This window comes from Mirounga angustirostris, unplaced genomic scaffold (assembly GCF_029215605.1).
Source record: "Mirounga angustirostris isolate CCGP_5_RB_7025 unplaced genomic scaffold, mMirAng1.0.hap1 SCAF_4, whole genome shotgun sequence".
In the NCBI taxonomy this organism is placed as follows: domain Eukaryota; kingdom Metazoa; phylum Chordata; class Mammalia; order Carnivora; family Phocidae; genus Mirounga; species Mirounga angustirostris.
In genome coordinates, this window is record NW_026991712.1 from 70018000 (window position 1) to 70039089 (window position 21090).

The 21090-nt window shown below is 41.6% G+C and overlaps 1 protein-coding gene across 7 annotated transcripts in view; it reads right to left on the reverse strand.

Moving 5' to 3' along the window:
• CHD7 (chromodomain helicase DNA binding protein 7) overlaps window positions 1-21090 on the reverse strand; it is a 188773-nt gene that overhangs the window by 63668 nt on the left and 104015 nt on the right. For all 7 annotated transcript variants that reach the window (XM_064588285.1, XM_045896506.3, XM_045896500.3 and 4 more), the window contains 3 exons: window positions 6804-6945; window positions 1946-2083; window positions 801-866 (listed from right to left, as the gene is read on the reverse strand). In XM_064588285.1, the coding sequence (XP_064444355.1) occupies window positions 801-866; window positions 1946-2083; window positions 6804-6945 (346 nt within the window). The remainder of the gene's footprint in view (window positions 1-800; window positions 867-1945; window positions 2084-6803; window positions 6946-21090) is intronic.

The window sequence follows — 21090 nt, forward strand, 5'->3', positions numbered from 1 at the left end:
GCTTTGTCACAGAGGATATGTGTTCCTCAGTGACAAAGTTATCAGACTAGTGACAGGTATTTAAGAGTTCACCTTTGCAGATCAACATAAATTTTGACTAATTCTGAAGAAATCATACTAAAGAAAGTCATATTATCTTCAAAAACTACACTGAAGGGGCACCTGGTGGCTCAGTCGGTGGAGCATGCGACTCTTGATCTCAGGGTTGTGAGTTCAAGCCCCGCATTGGGTGTAGAGATTACTTAAAAAAAAAAAAAAAATAGAATCTTAAAAAAAAGAAATTATGCTGAAAACAGTTCTGTATTTCACCTTTGCACTGACAAAAAAAGATATTAATGAATATTTTAACTGGATATGAAGAATGTTATGAAAAGTATGAGAAAACACCTACTCACTAAAATGATAAACCTCCATCCTGGGGCGGGGGCAGGGGCGGGGGCAGGCAGGGAACTTTCCTAAGGGAGATGAGAGGTAAATTCATGTTTATAATTTTTATAAATAATATTTATGAAAGAGGCAGCCTATAACTCTAAAAGCCCTATACATTTCTTTGGCGACTGTTGAGTTTCTTGTCTACTCTAAATGGGGTAAATAAAGCACTGATTGTTTGATATATTTCAATTTCATTTGGGGCTAAATATCCCAAAGTTTTATATTTGGCTAATAAATCAAACAGGATTAGAAATATCACCAGAGTTTTGTTTCACAATAGTGAATTTTTTAAAGGAAATTATAAAGCAAAAAATAATTTAAGAGTCAGACATACACCACAGATTTTGATCACTCCAAATGGTGCTTACCTGTTTTTTTACTGAACGACTGCTCATGATTTTTTCTACCACTGGACCTTCTGCATCAACAGATTCCTTAAACAAAAACAAAAGCAAAAAAAAAAAAAAAAAAAGCAAAACAAAACAAACAAAAAAAGTAGAATAAATCAGTCCAAATGGAAATCATTTCATTCCATGCTATAAAAATAAGAAATCATCCCCTTTGCACATCCATCCCCTTTTAATTCATACCCTTTAAATTACTGGGTACAAAGTCACCAGTGAGAAATATGACTGAAAAGAACAAGACTCTCTGTCTCCAGAAAGGCAAAAGGAAGATATGTGTTTATTACTTCATGATTATGTGGTTTAATTACGTGGACTAGCATGGGTCCCTAAAGCCAGAGAACATTCAAAAACTCCAGCTGCCAACAGAAAATAATCTCCATATGACAGCAGTCAAAAATATAACTTTTCCTCATCTATATCCATGGGGTAAATATACTCATCATTCTGTTATTGTAGGCAGCTTTTATCTATGTTGGTCACATAAAACGTTATATAACAACTTAACATAGCACAAATTACCAAATAAAGTAAAAAACTGCATTTAATATACTTTTCAATGGGTTACCAGTTTGTTAACTAAAGTACAGTAATGGTAAAAGGGCAAAAAAAAAAAAAAAGATCTTTACAATAATCCATCCTACATTACTACCCATATTTTATACAAACTATTTTATCCATCATTTACATTGCACAGAGAATAAAGAATGCCCTGCTGGGTACTACAAGGCAGTAATTTCATAAAGGGGTTCTGACGGTGCCTAACAGCAGGAGACAAGCTTGAGTGGCTTATTAAAGTCCCAGAAGCTAGAGCCCTGAATTCTTCAGAGGTAAATTCAGCCGCCTCCTTGCATCCTTGCTCTGACTCTTCCTCAACATAGACCATTAATTCTCCAAAACTGTGTCAAATTACGTATCACAGGCTTATATAAAAATACATTTCAGCAAACAGGGCTTTCTAAAAGATACTGCTGAACAACTACTAGCCCACAGCACGTGAGCCAACAGTAGATGAATGTTCTCCGGCTCAGAGCCCAAGGCTTCTGGCTATGAAATCTCTCGGCCACCTTCTCCAAGGCACATGAGTACCACACGGAAAGGCGGCTGACCTGCTGCTCCGACTGCGAGGTGTTGGAGGGGGAGTCTCTCCCAGCAGTGTCTGCATCATCTGCCTCCTCATCAGAAATCTTGAACTCCAAGTCTTCCGTGTATCGCTTTCTCTTCACCTGCCTGCTGGAACGTCTCTTCTAAAACAAAAAACAAAAAACGCAACAAAGCAAGTTCAAAAAGCCATCACTGATGCTCTTTATAACTTTTCAGATGGTAAGATATATGGATTTTTTTTTAATTAATCTTAAAGAAAAGCTGATGAGTTTAACCCTGTAAGTCACCTAAGAAGCCACAGTGGCAATGAACATAATGGAGATGGGGGGAAATCTGGAGTCAGCCGCCGGGGGCTGCCGAGGCTCCACCACCAGCTACCAGACCTTCAGCTGGGCAATGGAAGGAATGACAGAACTGATTCTTTACTCAGAAGTGAAAGCAATATAGAAGCTGGGTGACAGGTATATAGGAGTTCGTTTTACTATTCTCTCTACTTTTGTATGTTTTAAAATTTTTTCTCTAATAAAAGGTCCAAAAAAGTGAAGGCATTAGAAGATAATCTGCAAATTATGAAGTTCTATATAAATACTGAAATAGTATTTCAGAGGGCCATTTAAATAAAAGGTTTGCATTTTAATCTTGGCAATAGTCTGAATATTTTTGAAGAGATGAAGGACTGAATGGCAGAATTTATAATGAATGACTACAAAAACTAACTCTATTCTTTTGGTTAAATTTTTTACCACACTGATTAAAATGTAAAATCCTGGCAATAGCTGGTATTAGTAAGACTATTGGTAAAATAGATCCCCTCCCACCCCCGTGTCAAAAGGGAACCCAATCCACCTTTGCAGGACAGTGTGGTCATGTCTGTCAAAATTTAAAACAGGCCCACCCTTTGACCCTAGCAATTGCACTTCTAGTAAGGTACATATCTTCAGATATCTGCAAAATACCTCCATAGTTTTTTAGACCCAAACTTTTAGATCTTAGAATATCTGGAAGATAAATTATAAAATTAAAAAAAGCAAGTCACATAATAATAAGTAACTTCTAATTCTATTTAAGGTAACAGAAGTGCTTGTGCATATCTTGTATATGTGGATCATCAATACATAAACTCAAGGACACTGAATGTCCTGTTTATTTCTCTATGACTCAATGAATATTTCCTAAAAAAATGAACATATATATGTGTATTCGTTTTCAATCAACAACAACAAAAAAAACTGAAAAGACACACAACAAATTGTTAGTAACTACTGATTCTAGGGAGTGAAGTGAATGGAGCAGGAGGAGTTTTACACTTTCTGTTCAAAATAATTCTGTACTGTTAGACCTTTCTGATGAAGAATTAGTTTTGTCAGTTAATTAAAAATGAGGAGAAATAACCATTCATTAATATGTGTATTTGATAAAAATCTAACATAACTATAAAATGACATGTGTAAGTTTTAAATCACTGATAAGTATAAGATTACAGCTTGTAAATGAATTCATGAAGCACATAGAATAAAAATACTGAGAAAAGTAACACTAGCGAACTTTTTACTAAGAACTATGAAATAAAACTTTTTAAAAAGAGACTCGTGAATTTTAAAGTTGGTCAGTAGTAAGGCAGAAAGGCAAGTCACCCCACCATGCAGATCTGGGGAGGAACAAGCAAGGACATTAGTGGCTCGAGTCAGAACCAAGGAAGCCCAGCACCTTTACCCTCATTTTGTTTTATTACTTTTCTGCTCTCTCTGCTCTCAAGACAGGATGTGAGATGACTCACAACACAAACTCAGTATAATATGACCATCAAATAAGTTGTTGGAGACTATGAGCTCTTAGCCCTACACGGTTGTGACCGGAGGGGTGCAAAGCACCTTTCTGACTCAAGGTCTGTGGGATAACATCTTAATAATGGACTTCCTAACGGCTCAGACCAGCAGGAGTAGCAACCTAGACCAGAGGTTCCTCCTCTGACCCTCCTAGTCAGCCCCGCCCAGAACCAATTCCAGGTCAGGGGGGACAAAAATCAGCAGGGGTTCTGCCATCTGTGACCCTTCCCCACACCACCGAAGGCAGTCTGACCTTGTGGACCCTGGAGTTGAGCGCTGAGCATCTGAATTAGCCCTGGTTCTCACTACGTGACCTTGGACATGTTATTTTGTGGAACTCAGTTTCCTGGTCTGCAGAATGGGGTTAATGGTAGTTAACTACGTCATAAGCATACTTGAAGATCACATAAAGGAATTAGACCACACAATGGAATTCATTTAAAGCATTTAGAACAGTGCATGGTACATATGAATGCCAAATGAAATTAGTAGGACTAAAGTCATCATGATTAAGCTCCACCTTTCCAAAAAAAAAAAATCAGAAAGCACTGAGGCTACAAGGCCAGGCTACCTTGCACAGCTTCCCCTCTCTCTTCCCAAAGCTGATCCAGAGTAACTCCTGCTCCTGTACCCATTTAACCACCCCTCACTTCTCAACTGTCAATTTCTTTAAGCTATAAAGGGCTGTTAAGAGGAACAATATTTAAAAAAAAAAAAAAGAGGAACAATATTTTAATTTTGTAAAATTTGGCATAATATCTGTATTTCATTTATCAATTTAAACTGAAATGCACTAATCTGTATTTTCATCTTGTTGTCATTATTTGAAAGATTTCGGTGACTCAAAACAAAGTGTAAGCATTCCATTTAAACCATAACTCAAGGGGCGCCTGGGTGGCTCCATCAGTTAAGCGTCTGCCTTCAGCTCAGGTCATGGTCTCCGGGTCCTGGGATCAGCCCCGCATCTGGCTCCCTGCTCAATGGGGAATCTGCTTCCCTCTCTCTCTCCCTCTGCCCCTCCCCCTGCTCATTCTCTTTCTCGAATAAAATCTAAAAAAATAAAATAAGTCATAACTCAAAACTTCTGAACTGACACTAAAATAATAGGTCAACTTGTTAAGCTTCGATTGCTTTAGAAAAGTTGCACATAATTAACACGGCTATACCAAAGAGAAGACTTAAACGTGTTTCCACTATCTCTCTGTTGTAGTACTTTGAGATACAATTTTGAGTTTACATTATATGGCATTTACTAGTTTAAACAAATCAATTGCAGAACTCAAGAACTGTAAGCTCTTTATGCATATGCTACAGGAAGAAACAACAAACAGCAATCAGCATCACTTCCTGTGTCAGGGACACAGAGAAAGACCTGCCTTCAAAGTCAGATCTCCTTGGGTGGTTGCTTGTATGAGCTACTGAACCCATAACAGTTATGCACTAGCCAATTAGAAAGGATGTACTGTTGTTCATTTGAATAGATTAGCCTTCTTCTATAACTGAAATGCAGAAGGAAAAAAAAATTAGTATTTCATAAAGTCCAACCGAGTCTCTATTAATACAAATGCTTTTAAGAAACAGCGGCGTTATTTATGAGGGAACAATGGAATTTTCTTGACCTGTGAATAAATCTGTTTAATGTTGTCCAAATACTACTGCCATAAAGGCCCTAGTTTAAGCAAACATGATGCAGGAAAAAACACCCTCGTGCATAAAAATAAAATTTAAAATCATTCAAATACTTTAGTTTAAAAGTCCCTAAGCAATTAAAAAAAGATGTCTACTTACCTTTCCTATCTTTTCAGTGATGTGTAAAAGGAAATTACAAAATTCACCCCAACGGCCAGAGGCATCACAAGTTAGTTACGGAACCAAACCAAACCACATTCATTCACAGGTACTCTCTCTTTCCTCTCCCTTTCAGGCCCTCTTAGCTTAAGCCATTCCATGACATTATAGACATCAGGGAGCTCTACTAAAAAACAAACAGGGGCACCTGGCTGGCTCAGCCGGAAGAGCAGGTGACTCTTGATCTCAGGATTGTGGGTTCGGGCCCCATGTTGGGTGCAGAGATTATTTAAAAATAAAATATTTAAAACAAACAAACAAACAAAAAACCAAACCCATCTGAAATTCTTTAGAAGAGAGCTGCAAATGGCACATTTTTTTTTTCTAACTTTTAAGCAAATTGGTAGAGGTATAGGTAGCAAATACTTAGTGTGGACTGAACACTCAGAAAAAGGCAAGCAGGCTGTTAGGGGATGACTTCCTATTCGAGCAGGACTCCAGTAACTGTTCCTTGATAACTTAGATGTCATTCACTAAAGTGACATTCTTAGCCATCCCAGTGGAACATATTGGCATGATTCCAGAGAATGTAACAAGGAAATAATTTTTAACTTACCTTATAGTCCAATCAGTGAAGGCAGTGGGCTTTACACACAAGAATCTAAATTCCTAATGTTTATTCCAGTTTTTCAACTGCTTCCTACAAAATTCTCCAAAAGTCAGGAGAACCTAACACTGAAAAGTTCTGCACCGTTGCCATCCAAAAAAGTCACTAACTTGTTCATAGAAACTTTATTATTACATGACTATACATCTCAACTCTGGCCATCAAATGTCAGAAACCTTAAGACAAGCTACAGATTATTTTTATTCTGAAAAATAAAAGAATTGACAAGCAACCAAACTTCAGAGAAAAGCAGAAATGTGAAAGCAGCTTTACATGATACATATATCAACATTATGTTAACACTAATACATACATCAACATTGAAAGATACATTTACAGAAGTAAATGAAGATTCTCAGTTTTTTTATCACGCGGTCAAAGATGAAAAAACCACGAAGTCAGGGGTTTAATTTCGTGCTGGCCCCCAGCTCTCACCATAATGGATCTAGCGTTCCAGACAACAATAAAGCCACCTTTAAAGCAGCTCTATAACAAAGACAGGGGAGGTCTAGTGTACTTGATATGCGGCTAAAGTTACCCATGCTAAATAACCAAGGCTCGGGATCAGAATGACGGTATTACCTGAACACCTGGGTCCTCATCTTCTTCAGGAGGAGGAGATGGTGGGGGCGTTTTGTCTAAGTCTGAATTTTCAGAACCTTCTGTTTTTCCCTTGTTGACCTTTTTCTTCAAAGCACTTGCTTCTGAATCAGGTTTCTTATTACTAGAATTCAAAGTGGATCACTTAGTGTTCACTTTTTAATGAGGTTTTCCACATGCCCCATGCCTTATATTTCCCACATTAATATCCCGAAGGTATCAATGACAACTGATAAATCGATGCATGTTGGCCATTTATAGTTAAATGGCACTCTCAATTAAGTTTTTACAGCAAAACCCCACACTGATGACCTTTGGCAAATATCTGACCTAATTAAAAAGAAATTTCATGCAAAAACTCCTAGTACCACACTGAGTACATTTGTTCTTCTAGAGAATGCAAAATCCCTGCCAATATACCAAAGCCATAATGAAAAATCAGATCAAGAAGTAGTTTTGCTATCAAGTTTTTAAGGTACAGAATGTTGTTTTTTTTTAAATGTCAAGGAAAACTAGACTATAATGATCATTTCTTTGTGTCTCTTGCAAAGAGTTTTAAATACTCCTATTTAAGTCCTTTTCATAACCAACACTACTAGGTGTCCTCTACTATGTCATCCAGCTACATTATTATCCAATGACAGCCTTTTAAAATATAACAAAATATATGGTAATTTCCTGTTCCACATAATTTTACTTAATGCTGTCTTCTTCATTTAAAATAAGCTTTATGTTGGTGCTAGGCATTTTTTTTTTTTTTAAACATAGTCACAACAGCCTCTCTTTCAAAAGCTAGGTCTCTGAAATACAAAAATATAGCAAAGCGACCCCAATAATTAAAGTGCATGTTCCATACTATGTTTCTGTCAAACATTAATAGGATTTGAATGTTACATAAGTCAAAAGACATGAATGAACTCTCAAAAAAAAGAATTTTTAAGTTTACCATTACCTTTAGAACCTTTATTTGACATTCTTTTAGAGTGTACATTTAATGCTACCTCCATTCCAATTTCCAAACCAGCCCCAAGGTTTTCTAACATTATCACATTATCCAACATTTAAATTCACCTAATTATATTTACTATTTCTAGAAAGCCTAAATTCTAACAAATTTGGTAAAAAAGATGTATTTCAAACACCTTTAAAAAGTTTATTTATTGAAGTTTATAAATTCCAGAAAAGTATGCTGACAGAATGCATTAAACAGCATTTTTTTCAGCCTCAGCTACTACAAAAGACACCAAGACATCTCTATGCTTTTATTCAATAAAGCACACGTCATGCAAAATATTTCGAAAGCATGTTAGTATAATAAAGTATCCATCACCCACCTAAAATGTACTTTTGTCATGAGTAAAAAAAATATTTGGTAATCCTAAACTAGTTATTTCTAAATACTCAGAGCTTGTTTTTATTTTGTGAACATTTTAGCATAGTAAATAGCCACATAAGGAAGTAACTTACAAGAATTCAAGATTATAGCAAACGGCAGTTAGGTTTAAAGAGTTCTTTTTATTTAAAATTTTTAAAAAGGCAGTGTCCTAAAAACTTCAAGTCCCCAAAAGATCCATGGAAAGAATAATATTTTTTAAATTAAAAAAAAAATCCATACAACAGTTCCTCATCCAACTGTCCTAGTGTTTACGCTACACATGGACAGAAGTCTCCCCTACTATGAGGCTCCATTTCCAGCATTTATTTCCGCTCTAACTGCCACAAATTATACAATACTACAGCTGAACGCTGGGCCCCTTTCCTTTCATCTGCACGCCAAGAGCAATCAGATTACCCTGGTAACCAGCGGTCACATGACCAGCACCTGCTCTTTTGGCTGGATGCCACTGACTAAAGCCATCTGCTTCCCTCAATCAGCTTTCAAACATTCTCAACACCTGCGCTGCAGTGTTTTGTGGTTTCTTTTATCAAATCAGTGCAAAACTGCTTCCAAAACTTTACATATTTCTCAAATTTGTTTAAATCAGAGGTAGGCCTGTCACAGAGTTGAACCACTGCCAGGTAAAGTTAAGTCGGCAGCCGGTGCTTTTCACGGTGACCCCTCTGCACCGGAGCTAAGTACACAATTTAATTTAGTGGGGTTACTGCACCCTGTGTGAACTATCCTATAGGAGTAAAAAGGCTTACTGTCTTAAAGCCACCAGAGCCCAGGTTTGATGAGATATCAATTTGCTGAAGGAGAGAAGTGCTAATGATTTTCCATCTGCCCTTCCCATGAATGAACTACGTAGAACCTCCAAGGCTGCTAAAAGTCAGACAAGACCTCTCCAAATGTTTAGGGGGAAAAAGCCTGTGGCCAAGGGAAGCACTCCTCCCAGATCTGATTCCTGAAAGATTTCTGAACTCATTAGACCTTGCACTGTTAGCACCTCTCAGAGACAGCCAAGCATTTCCATGCTGACATCTTCTCATGACACCAATATACAAATCAAAAACACGCCAAGAAGTCAAAAAAGCTACAAGATCCTCGGTGTCCGCCCGAAGACATGATGCAATCAAGGACAAGACGAAGTTACTTTAATTATTAAATTGCCTTTGCTACTGTTTTGCAACAAGCTCGTTTGGCTATTCAACTAAGTGTTATATGAAAACTGCTTTGCCCCCCAAAAAGCACCAAAGTCAGAATTTTTAACCAATGAGGTGTAATACAGAATGGTGGGTTAGAGCACTGATGTGGGTCAGACACACCGTAGTTCAAGTTCCGACTCTGTCACGTAGAACCTTGTCTGTCTGGGACCCTGGACAAGCCACTCCATTTCCTCGTCTGTAAAATGAGGTTAGTAATTCTATCTTCCTCCAAGATTCGTTAGGAGGTTTAAGTGAGATAGTGGATGAAGGCTTTGGCAGTGTCTGACACAAACGGCCAGTATGGACGCACATCTGGAAGACAAACAGCTGGGAACAAATCCTCTGGCGTGGCTCAGACCCGCTCGGGCTGAATCAACCGCAGACTCAGAACCCCACTTCACCACAGATCATTTCCTCTAAGCAACACGAGCAGAAGGAAGGTCCTTTATCCACAGTCCCCGACACAAGCTGGAAGAACAAACCAGCCCACAATCCCAAAGGCCACTCCTCTCCAAGCCCAGGACCACCGCGCTAGTCCAGGCAGGTGTCATCTCCCACCTCAGCCGTCACAACCCCCCTCCGTCCCCCCGCCGCCTCGTCACCCTCGGGACCCACAGGCAGGGTGACCCACTGTGAGGCTGCTGGGGAAAATCCACCTCCATCGGCATGATTTAAACCTCTCTGGTTCAAAGCTAGTCTTTTCTAATGTCAGAGCCAAAACACAGCTATACAAACAGTCCTCTCCCAAATTACAACTTGGAAAGCTGGAAGGCACAAACAGGGCAGCTCTTCCCATTGAGGATAAGAGAATATTACTAATAAGAAACCTCCCTTAAGCTGACACTCCAATGTTGAGAATGAGGCCGCCGAGCAGCCCGGCGCAGACACAGAAGCCCCAACAGCTGCCGTGATGGCTGCTCATGGGAGCGGGTGATGCTGGCCCCCGCGCAGTGACCTGCTGGCGAGGACCACAGGGAAGACCGGGGCCGTGCGGGGAACGCTTTCTCACTGCGGCCCTAAATGGCCTCTGCCCTGGAGAAATCATGTCTGCCCCCACTCCTCTCCTGAACCTGCTCTGCCTCCCACGTTTCCTAGTTCAGGGATATGGCGCTGCCACCAAAACCCAAACCCAAACCCAAACCAAACCAACCCAACCCACCCTGCACAAGTCACCATGGTGACCAGCTGAAGTGTAAAGCTGACAGCACCATTCGGCTTGAAGTCCAATCCCGTGTGCAATAATGCCTGAGAGTCTGCATTGGCATATAAGGCCTTCTGCAACTTTTGCAACTGGCAACAGTATTTGTCTACTTTTCTCACACCCCAAACCCCCCACCCACCCTTTATGCTGCAGACACGCAGAACTACTCCCTAGCGGGTCCACCTATCTCTTCCACCTCCATTTCCCTCCCCGCTCCATCTACTGCCATCACTCATTTGGAGAAGCCTTTTCTGGATCACTCCACCTACATGTCACCTGGTGGACCCCACACACGGGATATTTAAAATACACACAGTATGGGGGTTGCACTCCCGCAATGAACCCAAACCAAAGCTGTGTGTGTACCTGAGTGTGTGTGTGAGTCTATGTCTTTCTCCAACCATCTCTGAAGCTCAGAAAAGAGGAAGAAGTAGGTCTTATTTATCTTTGTTTTCCTGGTGCCTGGTCAGGTATGATCCTTATCAATTTTAACAGATCGATTTAACTAAAGAGCCCAAGTAACAGCGACGATGACAACACACACATATACAGCCCTTATGATGTGCCAGGCGCTACTCTAAAGTGCTTTTCTCATTAACTCATTTAAGAAAACCCCACAGAGATTCTATCTTTATGATGAAAGACCTATGAAGCTCAGTAAAATAGGACTAACATGCTAACGAAATAGAAGGAGACTTAGCAAGTTTTCAAAACCAGTACATTGCTATACTTCCCCTCCCTCCTCCTCAAGTTCTTTCATTTCCTCAGCCTTATCTCCCATCATTGCTGGTGTGACCGAGATACAGAACCACCTTCTGTATCAACTCCTGAAGCGAGACAAGCAGCACATTTTTCTGGGGATGGTGCCAGCAGTTTGAAGGGCCGCTGTCCCTTCACCAGCTCGATTTCCATTTCACATTTTATCGTGAGAGCAGGGTCACACAGGTGGGCAGCTGGACACGCTCAGGGTCCATAGCTTAGTGACATTTCGGTCACCACTGCTAGACCAGGCTCTAAAGTGCTATAATTGCCCCCAGTGTGGTCAAAGCACAGGCCATCTTGATGAGAACTCTGAGAACCCAAACTTTGTCTTCAGAGAATACATGTCATATGGAGGGACGTGCTGAGGACATTCCATACCCTTTACGGAAGGGTTCGTAGTCAGCTTCTGACTGTAAGGGTCTACAATGAAGGGTTACATGGCAGGACTTAAAATGGGGTGGCATGAACTCATTCCACCTAAGACACAGCACAGAGATAACTAATTCTTTTTGGTGAGAATGAGTACAAGGTTTTTATTTTTTATTTATTTTATTTTATTTTATTTTTTTAAAAGATTTTATTTATTTATTTGAGACAGAGAGAATGAGAGAGAGAGAGCACATGAGAGGGGGGAGGGTCAGAGGCAGAAGCAGGCTCCCTGCCGAGCAGGGAGCCCGATGCGGGACTCGATCCAGGGACTCCAGGATCATGACCTGAGCCGAAGGCAGTCGCTTAACCAACTGAGCCACCCAGGCGCCCGAGTACAGGTTTTTAAACAAGCCAAGGGCCAGAACTTACTATAAATCCAGCTAGCTGCCCTGACTTACTGCAAAACAGAATGCAGTTAAAGGATTAGCATCAGCCTAAGGATCTAAGTCCTCAAAAGAAGAAAAGCAGTTTGAAAATGAACCACATGTGATGAGAATATGGTTACTGAAGGTCTGGACAATGGGAGGGAGTCCTCAATCAGACAGACACTTCAGATGGGATGAGCTAGTGAAGATTCTCCTCATACTGGGAAAAATCAACCTTGAGGCTTAGGTCGTGAACATTAATCAGATTTGTGTGCAGGGACTCAAGCCAAAATGTCATACTATCATCTTTTAGAAGAAGAGTAAAAGGTATTGAAAGATATCCTTGTATTTTATATGCTCAAAAGGTTTTTTAATAAAGAATCAAAATTAATGGATGGAAGTGAGAGAGACATTCCTGGCACAGGACGTTTGTGGTGTATTGCAATTCTAAAAGATCCAGGCTGCCATAATGAAAACTGTAATAAGCTGTGAGGGTCAAGGGCCCAGTGGTGGTGGAAAGAAAAGCATCAAGCCTCTCAACTTGAGTATAGGATTTTCCTCTAAGTTTTTAAACCATGAAAAAGAAACTTAAAAGAGAAAGAAGCAAAAGAAAAAAGAGACAATATAAAGTACTAAGAGCTCAAAGTGTCAATTAAGGCAACATAAAATGTGACACATCATCAAGTAAAATTAACCCAACAAAACAAAATAAAAATTTTAAAATAAAGTCCTTAGACTAAAATTTATGCAATGGCTAAACTAGAATGGAATAAAACGCAGAACAAACAGAAAAAGCTAATGATGAAAGAGACAAACTGCACCGCAGACAGTAAACATAAGGCCCACCAACTCCTTCCCACGAAGGCGGTCAGAGCCGCCGAGGTGAAGGTGAAGGCCAAGGCCCGGGAGCACTTGGGAGACTGCCGCAACGCCAGACATGCTCCACAGGACGACCTGGGGCAGAGAGCATCCGGGTGGGATGGGAGCAAGGGCCTTTACCTGCCCCCCACCCCCACCCTTGGGCCCCCGGCCAGTCAGCCTGCAGGTGCTGAGCCACCAGCCAAGCAGATGCCTTGCCATCCCAGCTCCTCAACTCCACCCATAAATTCTTCACCCCACTCTTCTGCCTGAAAAAGGGAAAGAAGAGTTGAGAAGAGAAAGAGAGAAGGGGAGGGGATTCTATTTTATTTCTGAACAACAAACATAGGATTTCAATGACAAATTAATAGGCTTTTTTTTTTTAAGTTCTCTGAAAGTTACTGGATGGGACACCTCTAAGACATTTAATTTAATCTAAATTGTTACCTTAAATAGCTCTTCTAGCATCAGGTACTCCTTAAGTACATTTACTATGCTAAATTTTTAGGAAAGAACAAAGAAAGTTAGAAAAGATAGAGTATATTTCAACTCAACATGCCTCGCCTTTACATTTTACAATCAAACTTTCCAAGGATGAAGAAACTGAGGGTCAGACAGGTGACACACTCAGCCCGGGAAGTGGCACTGCTAAGACGGGAGCCACACCCGTCTGGTTCCAGGGCCCTCCTCTGAGTCCTGGACCTGGCTTGAAGGGATCTAACCTCCTCATAGAGATCTCCCTAAGAGTCCAGTGCTCGCCTGGCCTTTTGGCGTGCCCTTCAGGCCTCGGGGACCTGTCCTAGTGAATGTCTTCTGTTACCTGGGCCATCTCTGGGTAGCCTTCCAGTAACATCAGAACCCTGTCCTGAGGACAGCTACAGGGTTGCCGCCCTTTATTTAAAGGAGGAGGAAGGAAGGAAGGAAAGGAGGGGAGGAAGGGAGGAAGGGAGGGAGAGAGGGAGGGAGGGAGGAAGGAGGGAGGGAGGGAGGGAGGGAGGAAGGAAGGAAGGAGGGAGGGAGAGAGGGAGGGAGGGAGGAAATGTAGAATAGAAAACCTCTTGAACGAGCCAAATCCATTTTTAATATATTAAATATATTCGGGGTGGGGGAGACTCATCATGCAGTCAAGAATTATCATTGAAAATCTAAGGGTTACTGAGTTTTATGGATTGAATTAAGATCTGCCAGTAACATGGAAAAGAACTCTAGTTAGCTAATACGTTATCTCATCACAGAAGCTCAACATGAACACTGGCCACTTTGGCTATATGGCACCACCTGGCACTGCAACATAAAGAACTGAATAAACCAGGGGCGCCCGGGTGGCTCAGATGGTGAAGCATCTGCCTTTGGCTCAGGTCATGACCCCAGGGTCCTGGGATGGAGCCCCGCATCAGGCTCCTGGCTCAGTAGGGAGCCTGCTTCTTCCTCTCCCTCTGCTTCTCTCCCTGCTCTCTCTCTCTGTATCTGTGTCTCAAATGAATAAATAAAATCTTTAAAAAAAAAAAAAAAAAAAGAATAAATCAGACATTACAAAACGAATGCAAAAAGTACACCCTTTTCCTGTAGCATGTTCTCCCAAGTGCCAAACAGTAGGGCAGAGATGTGGCTGCTTGTGCCCAATTCTCAGATGCCACTCTTATTTTTAGGCACAGCATTCCCATTACCCCCGAAGGGGGACACTGGGCTAACTTTGGCAGTTAGAACCCCACTCCAGAGATTCATAATGATCTTCTCCGATCTGCCAGCATGGCCAATACAACAAACGAGACATGTTGCTCATCCACATTTTAATCAGATGCTACAGGTAGGTAGAGAATTAGGCAGAACGAATGGTAAAACCCACAAGGAGAAAATATTACCACCCACTCTAACAGGAGAAGCCAAAGGACCATGACATTATACTGTTCATACAGATATCAGGGCTACATATACAATTAGTATTCTAATGGAAGTTCAAGGGTGTTATCTCTCAAACATCAAAATAAAGAAGAATGGTGTCTTTTTTCTTAATTCACACTATTTCCCTAGTTAACATTTTTAAAAATTTTTTAAAAATGTATTTGAAGAGGGGGAGGGAGGCAGAGGAAGAGGGAGAAGCAGATTCCCCACTGAGCAGGGAGACTGATGCGGGGCTCGATCCCAGGACCCTGAGACCATGACCTGAGCCTAAGGCAGCCGCTTCACCGACTGAGCGCCGCAGGCGCCCCCCTAGTTAACATTTTAAAGCTAGGCCACACAGACTTGTCTGAGAAGCTGCAGGGAGGGCTGGTGTTTCAGATGGCCAATGACGCTCTCAGGGTGGCTTTGCACAGCACCCGGACTTGAAGGGGCCCTTACCTGGGCAGAAGACAACCAGCAGAAAGATCTTTGTATATCACATGACAAATTTTGCATTTGTATTTATTTTCCTACTTTTCAAAAACATTTTCATATATAGACATTTTTAATAATCATTTTAAAAAATCAGCCTAGGACTCCTTCTGCTCTTTATCTTCCAATTCTTTTTTTTTTTTTTTTTTTAAAGATTTTATTTATTTGACAGAGAGAAGACACAGTGAGAGAGGGAACACAAGCAAGGGGAGTGGGAGAGGGAAAAGCAGGCTTCCCGCGGATCAGGGAGCCCGATGCGGGGCTCGATCCCAGGACCCTGGGACCATGACCTGAGCCGAAGGCAGACGCTTAACGACTGAGCCACCCAGGCGCCCCTCTTTATCTTCCAATTCTATCACCACCACCTCTACAATGGCAACATGTGTTCCGCCCTAAAATTCCACTTACAAAAGCCTTCAAAGGAACATGTCTCCAGAATGACCCCCCTTTAACATCCCACTGCCACCCACAGCGCCCTCCCCACCACCGTCTGTGTGCAGGGTGCAGTGAGAGCTGGAGGCGGGGTCTATGCCACTCTCTCCGACAGACACCAAAGTGGCTGCAGGCCACCACTTTCAAGACCACTGCAGCTCCCTGGACAGGCAGAAACAAACTTTAGCAGGGCCCAGTGTGGCCTGTTCCCGCCTCGAGTGCAGAGCAGGAGTTAGCAGAACCTACTTTTTAAGGGTCAGTAGCATTGGGCATTCTCTTCTCCCAAGGACTATGAACCAAACCACATGTTGCTAAAGCTAGCACAGTCTGTACTAAAAAGTGGCTGATGGCTACTCCATCGCTGCTCATTCAGCTGACTGAAGACAATGTGGATAAAGGAAGGGTGGTAATGCGGCCTGTCACTGGCAACACAAAGACTTTGAGATGGTCATCCTGAAGGAAAAAAGGATTTGGGGTTAAAAAGACCCAATGGTGGGGCGCCTGGGTGGCTCAGTCGGTTAGGCATCTGACTCTTGATCTTGGCTCAGGTCACGATCTGGGGGTCCTGGGATGGAGTCCTGAGATGGGGGCTCCCTGCTCAGCGGGGAGTCTGCTTAAGATCCTCTCCCTCTCCCTCTGCCCCTTCCCCGTTGGCATGCTCTCACTCTCCAATGAATGAATCTTAACAACAACAACAAAAAGACCCAATGGCCCCCTTTCAAAGAGAAGATAACCGTTCAGACCACCAGGGGAGGCAGCACCTACCTGGTCCCATCCCTGACCTAGAGCTTGGATTTAATGAACCAGAAACCTGGCACGGCAGGCCAGCAGGAGGAGATGCACAACGCCCGCCCACAGGCACTTTCTCTCCCTGTTCCTCTCCAATACCGAAAGGGCTCAGAAGTCCGTCTTGTGACTATTCGTTAAAAAAATCTGCAGCCTTTTCTGCAGGCATACTGTCCAAAATACTTCATGCAAAATCTCCAATTACCCAATGCCATGAGTCAAAACTAAATCACAGGATGTAAAAGAAGGAACAAGAAAACAGAAGAAAAGCTGTGGGTTTAACTTACCACCTACGTACCTGATGGAGAGGTATCTGACTCTCCAGGTTTTCTGTACTTATTAAGTAAAACTAGTTTGATGGTTTGTTTTTGTGTCTCATCTCTGCTGAGAAATTGTACACGTATAAGAGCACACTATATAAACTACGTATTAGGTTACCAAAATATACCACCGTTGGGCTCGTTGGCTGAATAAAAATATTCCTCAGGTAAAATGCTGCTACTTTCTTAGATCATAACTGAGGGGGAAAAAAAATCTGAAAAGCAAAGTTCCTCAGAAGAAAGTTGCCACATAAATATCAATGACAGTGTGGTTTGCAAAAAAATATGCCTTACGTGTTTTTGGTACTTTGTGTTTTTAAAAAACAAGAGCAGTATGTTTACTGTCCATTTTTAAATAAAATATTTCATCACTCTTCACTGAGAAATAGCATTTTAGTCTCCTACTAACTTTAATGTTGGAGGTGGAAGACAGCAAGGAAGCTGCACCAGAAGCAAATCTCCACGGCTCCATTTAACTGGCGCTTCGCTAGTCAAGTCACAGTCTTTGGCCAAGTTCCCTTCTTTATGTCCATTCAAAGAATCTTTATATAGCTAAATGGACCACTAAATCCTTCAAGAGTCATTCAAAGGAAGCGCTTCCTCCAAATTCTCTCTCATTTCACAAGGCCCATGCATACACAACAGAAAACGCATTGAAGAGAAGAATGCAAATCCTCCTATTTCAGCTCCTTGAATCCTTCCATATGCAAAATGGCATCCCCTCCAGCCCACAATGTCTTAGCTTTTATTTTCAGTATTTACTGCCAATATTTGAAGGCTATAAGGACACCTGGGGAGAGCACTAGGAAAAAATGGGTAGAAAAATACATATTTAACATAAAAGGGAAAGAAGAAAGATACATTTCTAATAGAAAAGTGGAATGTGGCCCGTTTTTCTCATTTTTAAGATTTTAAATGTCTATTCCTGAAAGGCTGAATACCTTTTTCTGTTTCCCTCCCATTCTATGTCACAGCTTCTGGGCAGATTCTTTGAGTTCTCCTGCACAGGCAAGACAATACCATTATATTTTGGTTGCCCAAAGGGCCAGTTCCTGGGGAATGGCCACAGATTCAAGCCCCAGCCACTTTTGGGAATGCAGCAGAATGGCAGGTGGTGAGACGTCCGGACATCCTAAAGGCGTACACAATCAGCCCCCTGATGACAGCCACCCTTTTTAAATGTCCTTTAGTACTGAGCATGTGTGAATGATGCAAAACAAGCCCTCCGCCCACCACAGACGTAACGCAGGGCCAGGCAGGCCACAGGGGCCACTTCCGTCACCGCCCACTCGGGGCAGTGCATTCGTTTGCGGGGCGTCACCAACGACCTGGCATGCGGGGCTGAACAGGAAAGATGTGAGCAGTTCTGCACTAAATTTTTCATTTCACTTCTGTTTATTCTCTTCTATTTCAGCCCTCTGTAAGAAAATTATTTTCTGTATAAACAAATTCATCAAGTTAACTTATTCAAGGATGGAAATAACTGGTATCACATAACATTTTGCAAAACAAAATTGCCACTGCTGTATTCCAGTGCTTAAAAGCAAACTGCTCTGGCAATTCAACGCCAGTGCTAACATAACCCAAACCCCCTATTACCTTCATCACTGCATATTCAATTTACATAATTATTCTGCTATGCTATTCAGAATTTACATGTAGTTGTATGCATTCTACTTATCTGTGCTTCAGGGATGCGATTTCCTTCCTAGATTCAGCAGAACACAAGACCACAACTTGACATATTCAATTCATCTGGCCAGTAGAAACTGTGGCTCAACAAAATAGTGGGTTGGTTTGTTAATTTACTGAAAATCTCTATTCAATTACCATTTTCTTGGACAGCTACTCCCATCTGACCATCAACGACAGGAAAGCTCCCCAGGAATGTCTTCACCACACTCTGTCATGACTCAGCAGGTGGCCCGACAAGCGGTCAAGTCACCAGGGCCAAGAGAGGTACTCCAAACACTCCCAGCACCCCTTGGCGTGGCCCAGGTTTCTGGGCCCCATTATGTCAGCCCCCGTTCTGCATGCACATCCCCATGCTCACCAGAAATGTTCCATTCAATTACCTGCACACCACTTGGGGATTAGCAACTATCACCTCACGGAGGCATCCACTGAAACTATTAGTCTAAAGCAACAGAGAGGGGCTCAGGTACCTAACACTCCTCTTGGGAGAAAATAATCACATGCCCTCTCTCCTATCAAAAACATGTGACTCTATGGGCGCCTGGGTGGCTCAGTTGGTTAAGCGACTGCCTTCGGCTCAGGTCATGATCCTGGAGTCCCTGGATAGAGTCCCGCATCCAGCCCCCTGCTCGGCAGGGAGTCTGCTTCTCCCTCTGACCCTCCCAACCCTCCCCCCTCTCATGTGCTCTCTCTCTCAGTCTCTCTCTCTCAAATAAATAAATAAAATCTTTAAAAAAAAAAAAATGTGACTCTAATGCAAGGCCACTACTCGGATTCAGCAATGCCAAGAATTTACTCTGCACAGACAATGCAAACTTGAGGATGAGCAGCTGAGAGCATGCACTGGAATTTTCTCTCGTGGGTAAAGACAGGGCCCCCTTCTCTGGACCATGGCAGCACCGGTGCCCAGAATTGACTGGATCTGATGCCCCAAGTTCCCAACACTTGTTTACAGTTGTTGGGAAAATTTTAACAAGTTTCACTGTTAAATACAGCATTTTAATATCTGCCCTAAAGTATCCCACAAGAGATAAGGGTAAGCTAAAAGTATGTTTTTAAAGACAGGACTAGGTCAATATAGACTCAGAACCTGAAGGTAATATACTTGGAAATTTGTGACAACATCAAGACACAGTTAGTCTTTTCTTTTTTTAACCAATGTTTCTCATTAGGTGCTAGATTCAAAAAATTAAAGATACAGGGGCGCCTGGGTGGCTCAGTCGTTAAGCGTCTGCCTTCAGCTCAGGTCATGATCCCAGGGTCCTGGGATCGAGCCCCGCATCGGGCTCCCTGCTCGGCAGGTAGCCTGCTTCTCCCTCTCCCACTCTCCCTGCTTGTGTTCCTTCTCTCACTGTGTCTCTCTCTGTCAAATAAATAAATAAAAATCTTAAAAAAAAAAAAAATTAAAGATACAAAGTAACGACAGACCTTGAGGCTAAAGCTAGTGTTGGTGATATATTTTCTGAGTTCTAGGAAGCTTCTTTAGAACACAGGCTCTTACATTTCAAGTTTTAAAATCATAATAATACACTCTTTTAAGATTTTGCTGCAATTTCTCCTTGGGAAAATAAGCACATGTTTCCTCCTATCAAAAGCACAACACTTAGCTTTTAGGCAATTATATTTCTAAAAAAACCCTGATAAGTCAGACTGAAATGCTAACAATATCCTCCTTGCTCACCACATCCTAACACTTAACACAGTACCTACAAAGAATAAGTACTTAATGAAATATTTCTTAAGTAAATGAAAACAAAATTTATAATGGGTTGTGGGTTTAGAAGAGTGTTCATATGGGAAAAAAAATAATGGTTTTCAATTAAGAAACCACATACTGAGGCATCAAAGAAGGTTCCTAAGTAAATGCCAATATTAAGTTACCTGTAAGATTGAATTATTGAATAGAATTCCGTTATCTTGGCACCATAAAAAATACCGACAACAAAAATGTTTAAATGACTATGATACAAAGTCTCAAAACACTACAGAATAACGTATTTGGGCCTGTATAGATATTTTTAGCAGAAGTTGAAAATCCAACTTTGCTCTTTTCCTTTGCTGGGACATCTCTGTAGTCACAGAAATCATCTCGGCTCTGCATCCGTGCATGCGCACACAGGAAAACCTACAAGTCAAAGGTTTACAGGCCAGCGAGCTCAGAAAGTTCTCATCAAGCATGTCCGTCGCAGACCTGAGGGTGCATGTGTGCACACGTGTGTGTATACATATGCACGTGGGGGTCGGAGGGTGGGGGGGGAGTGTGTTTTCTAATGAAGTTTGCAAACAGGTTCAGATTAACCAAGTCTGACCATATTTCCATCTGGAAACTATATTTTCTAACATGAGCCATATTCTGAAAAATAGATTCAGATGTTTGGAATTGGTTCAGAACGGTTGTAAGAAATGTTCAGTACAAATGAAAAAAATTAGTCTTCAATGTCTTCTCCTCTCAGCTTTTCTCA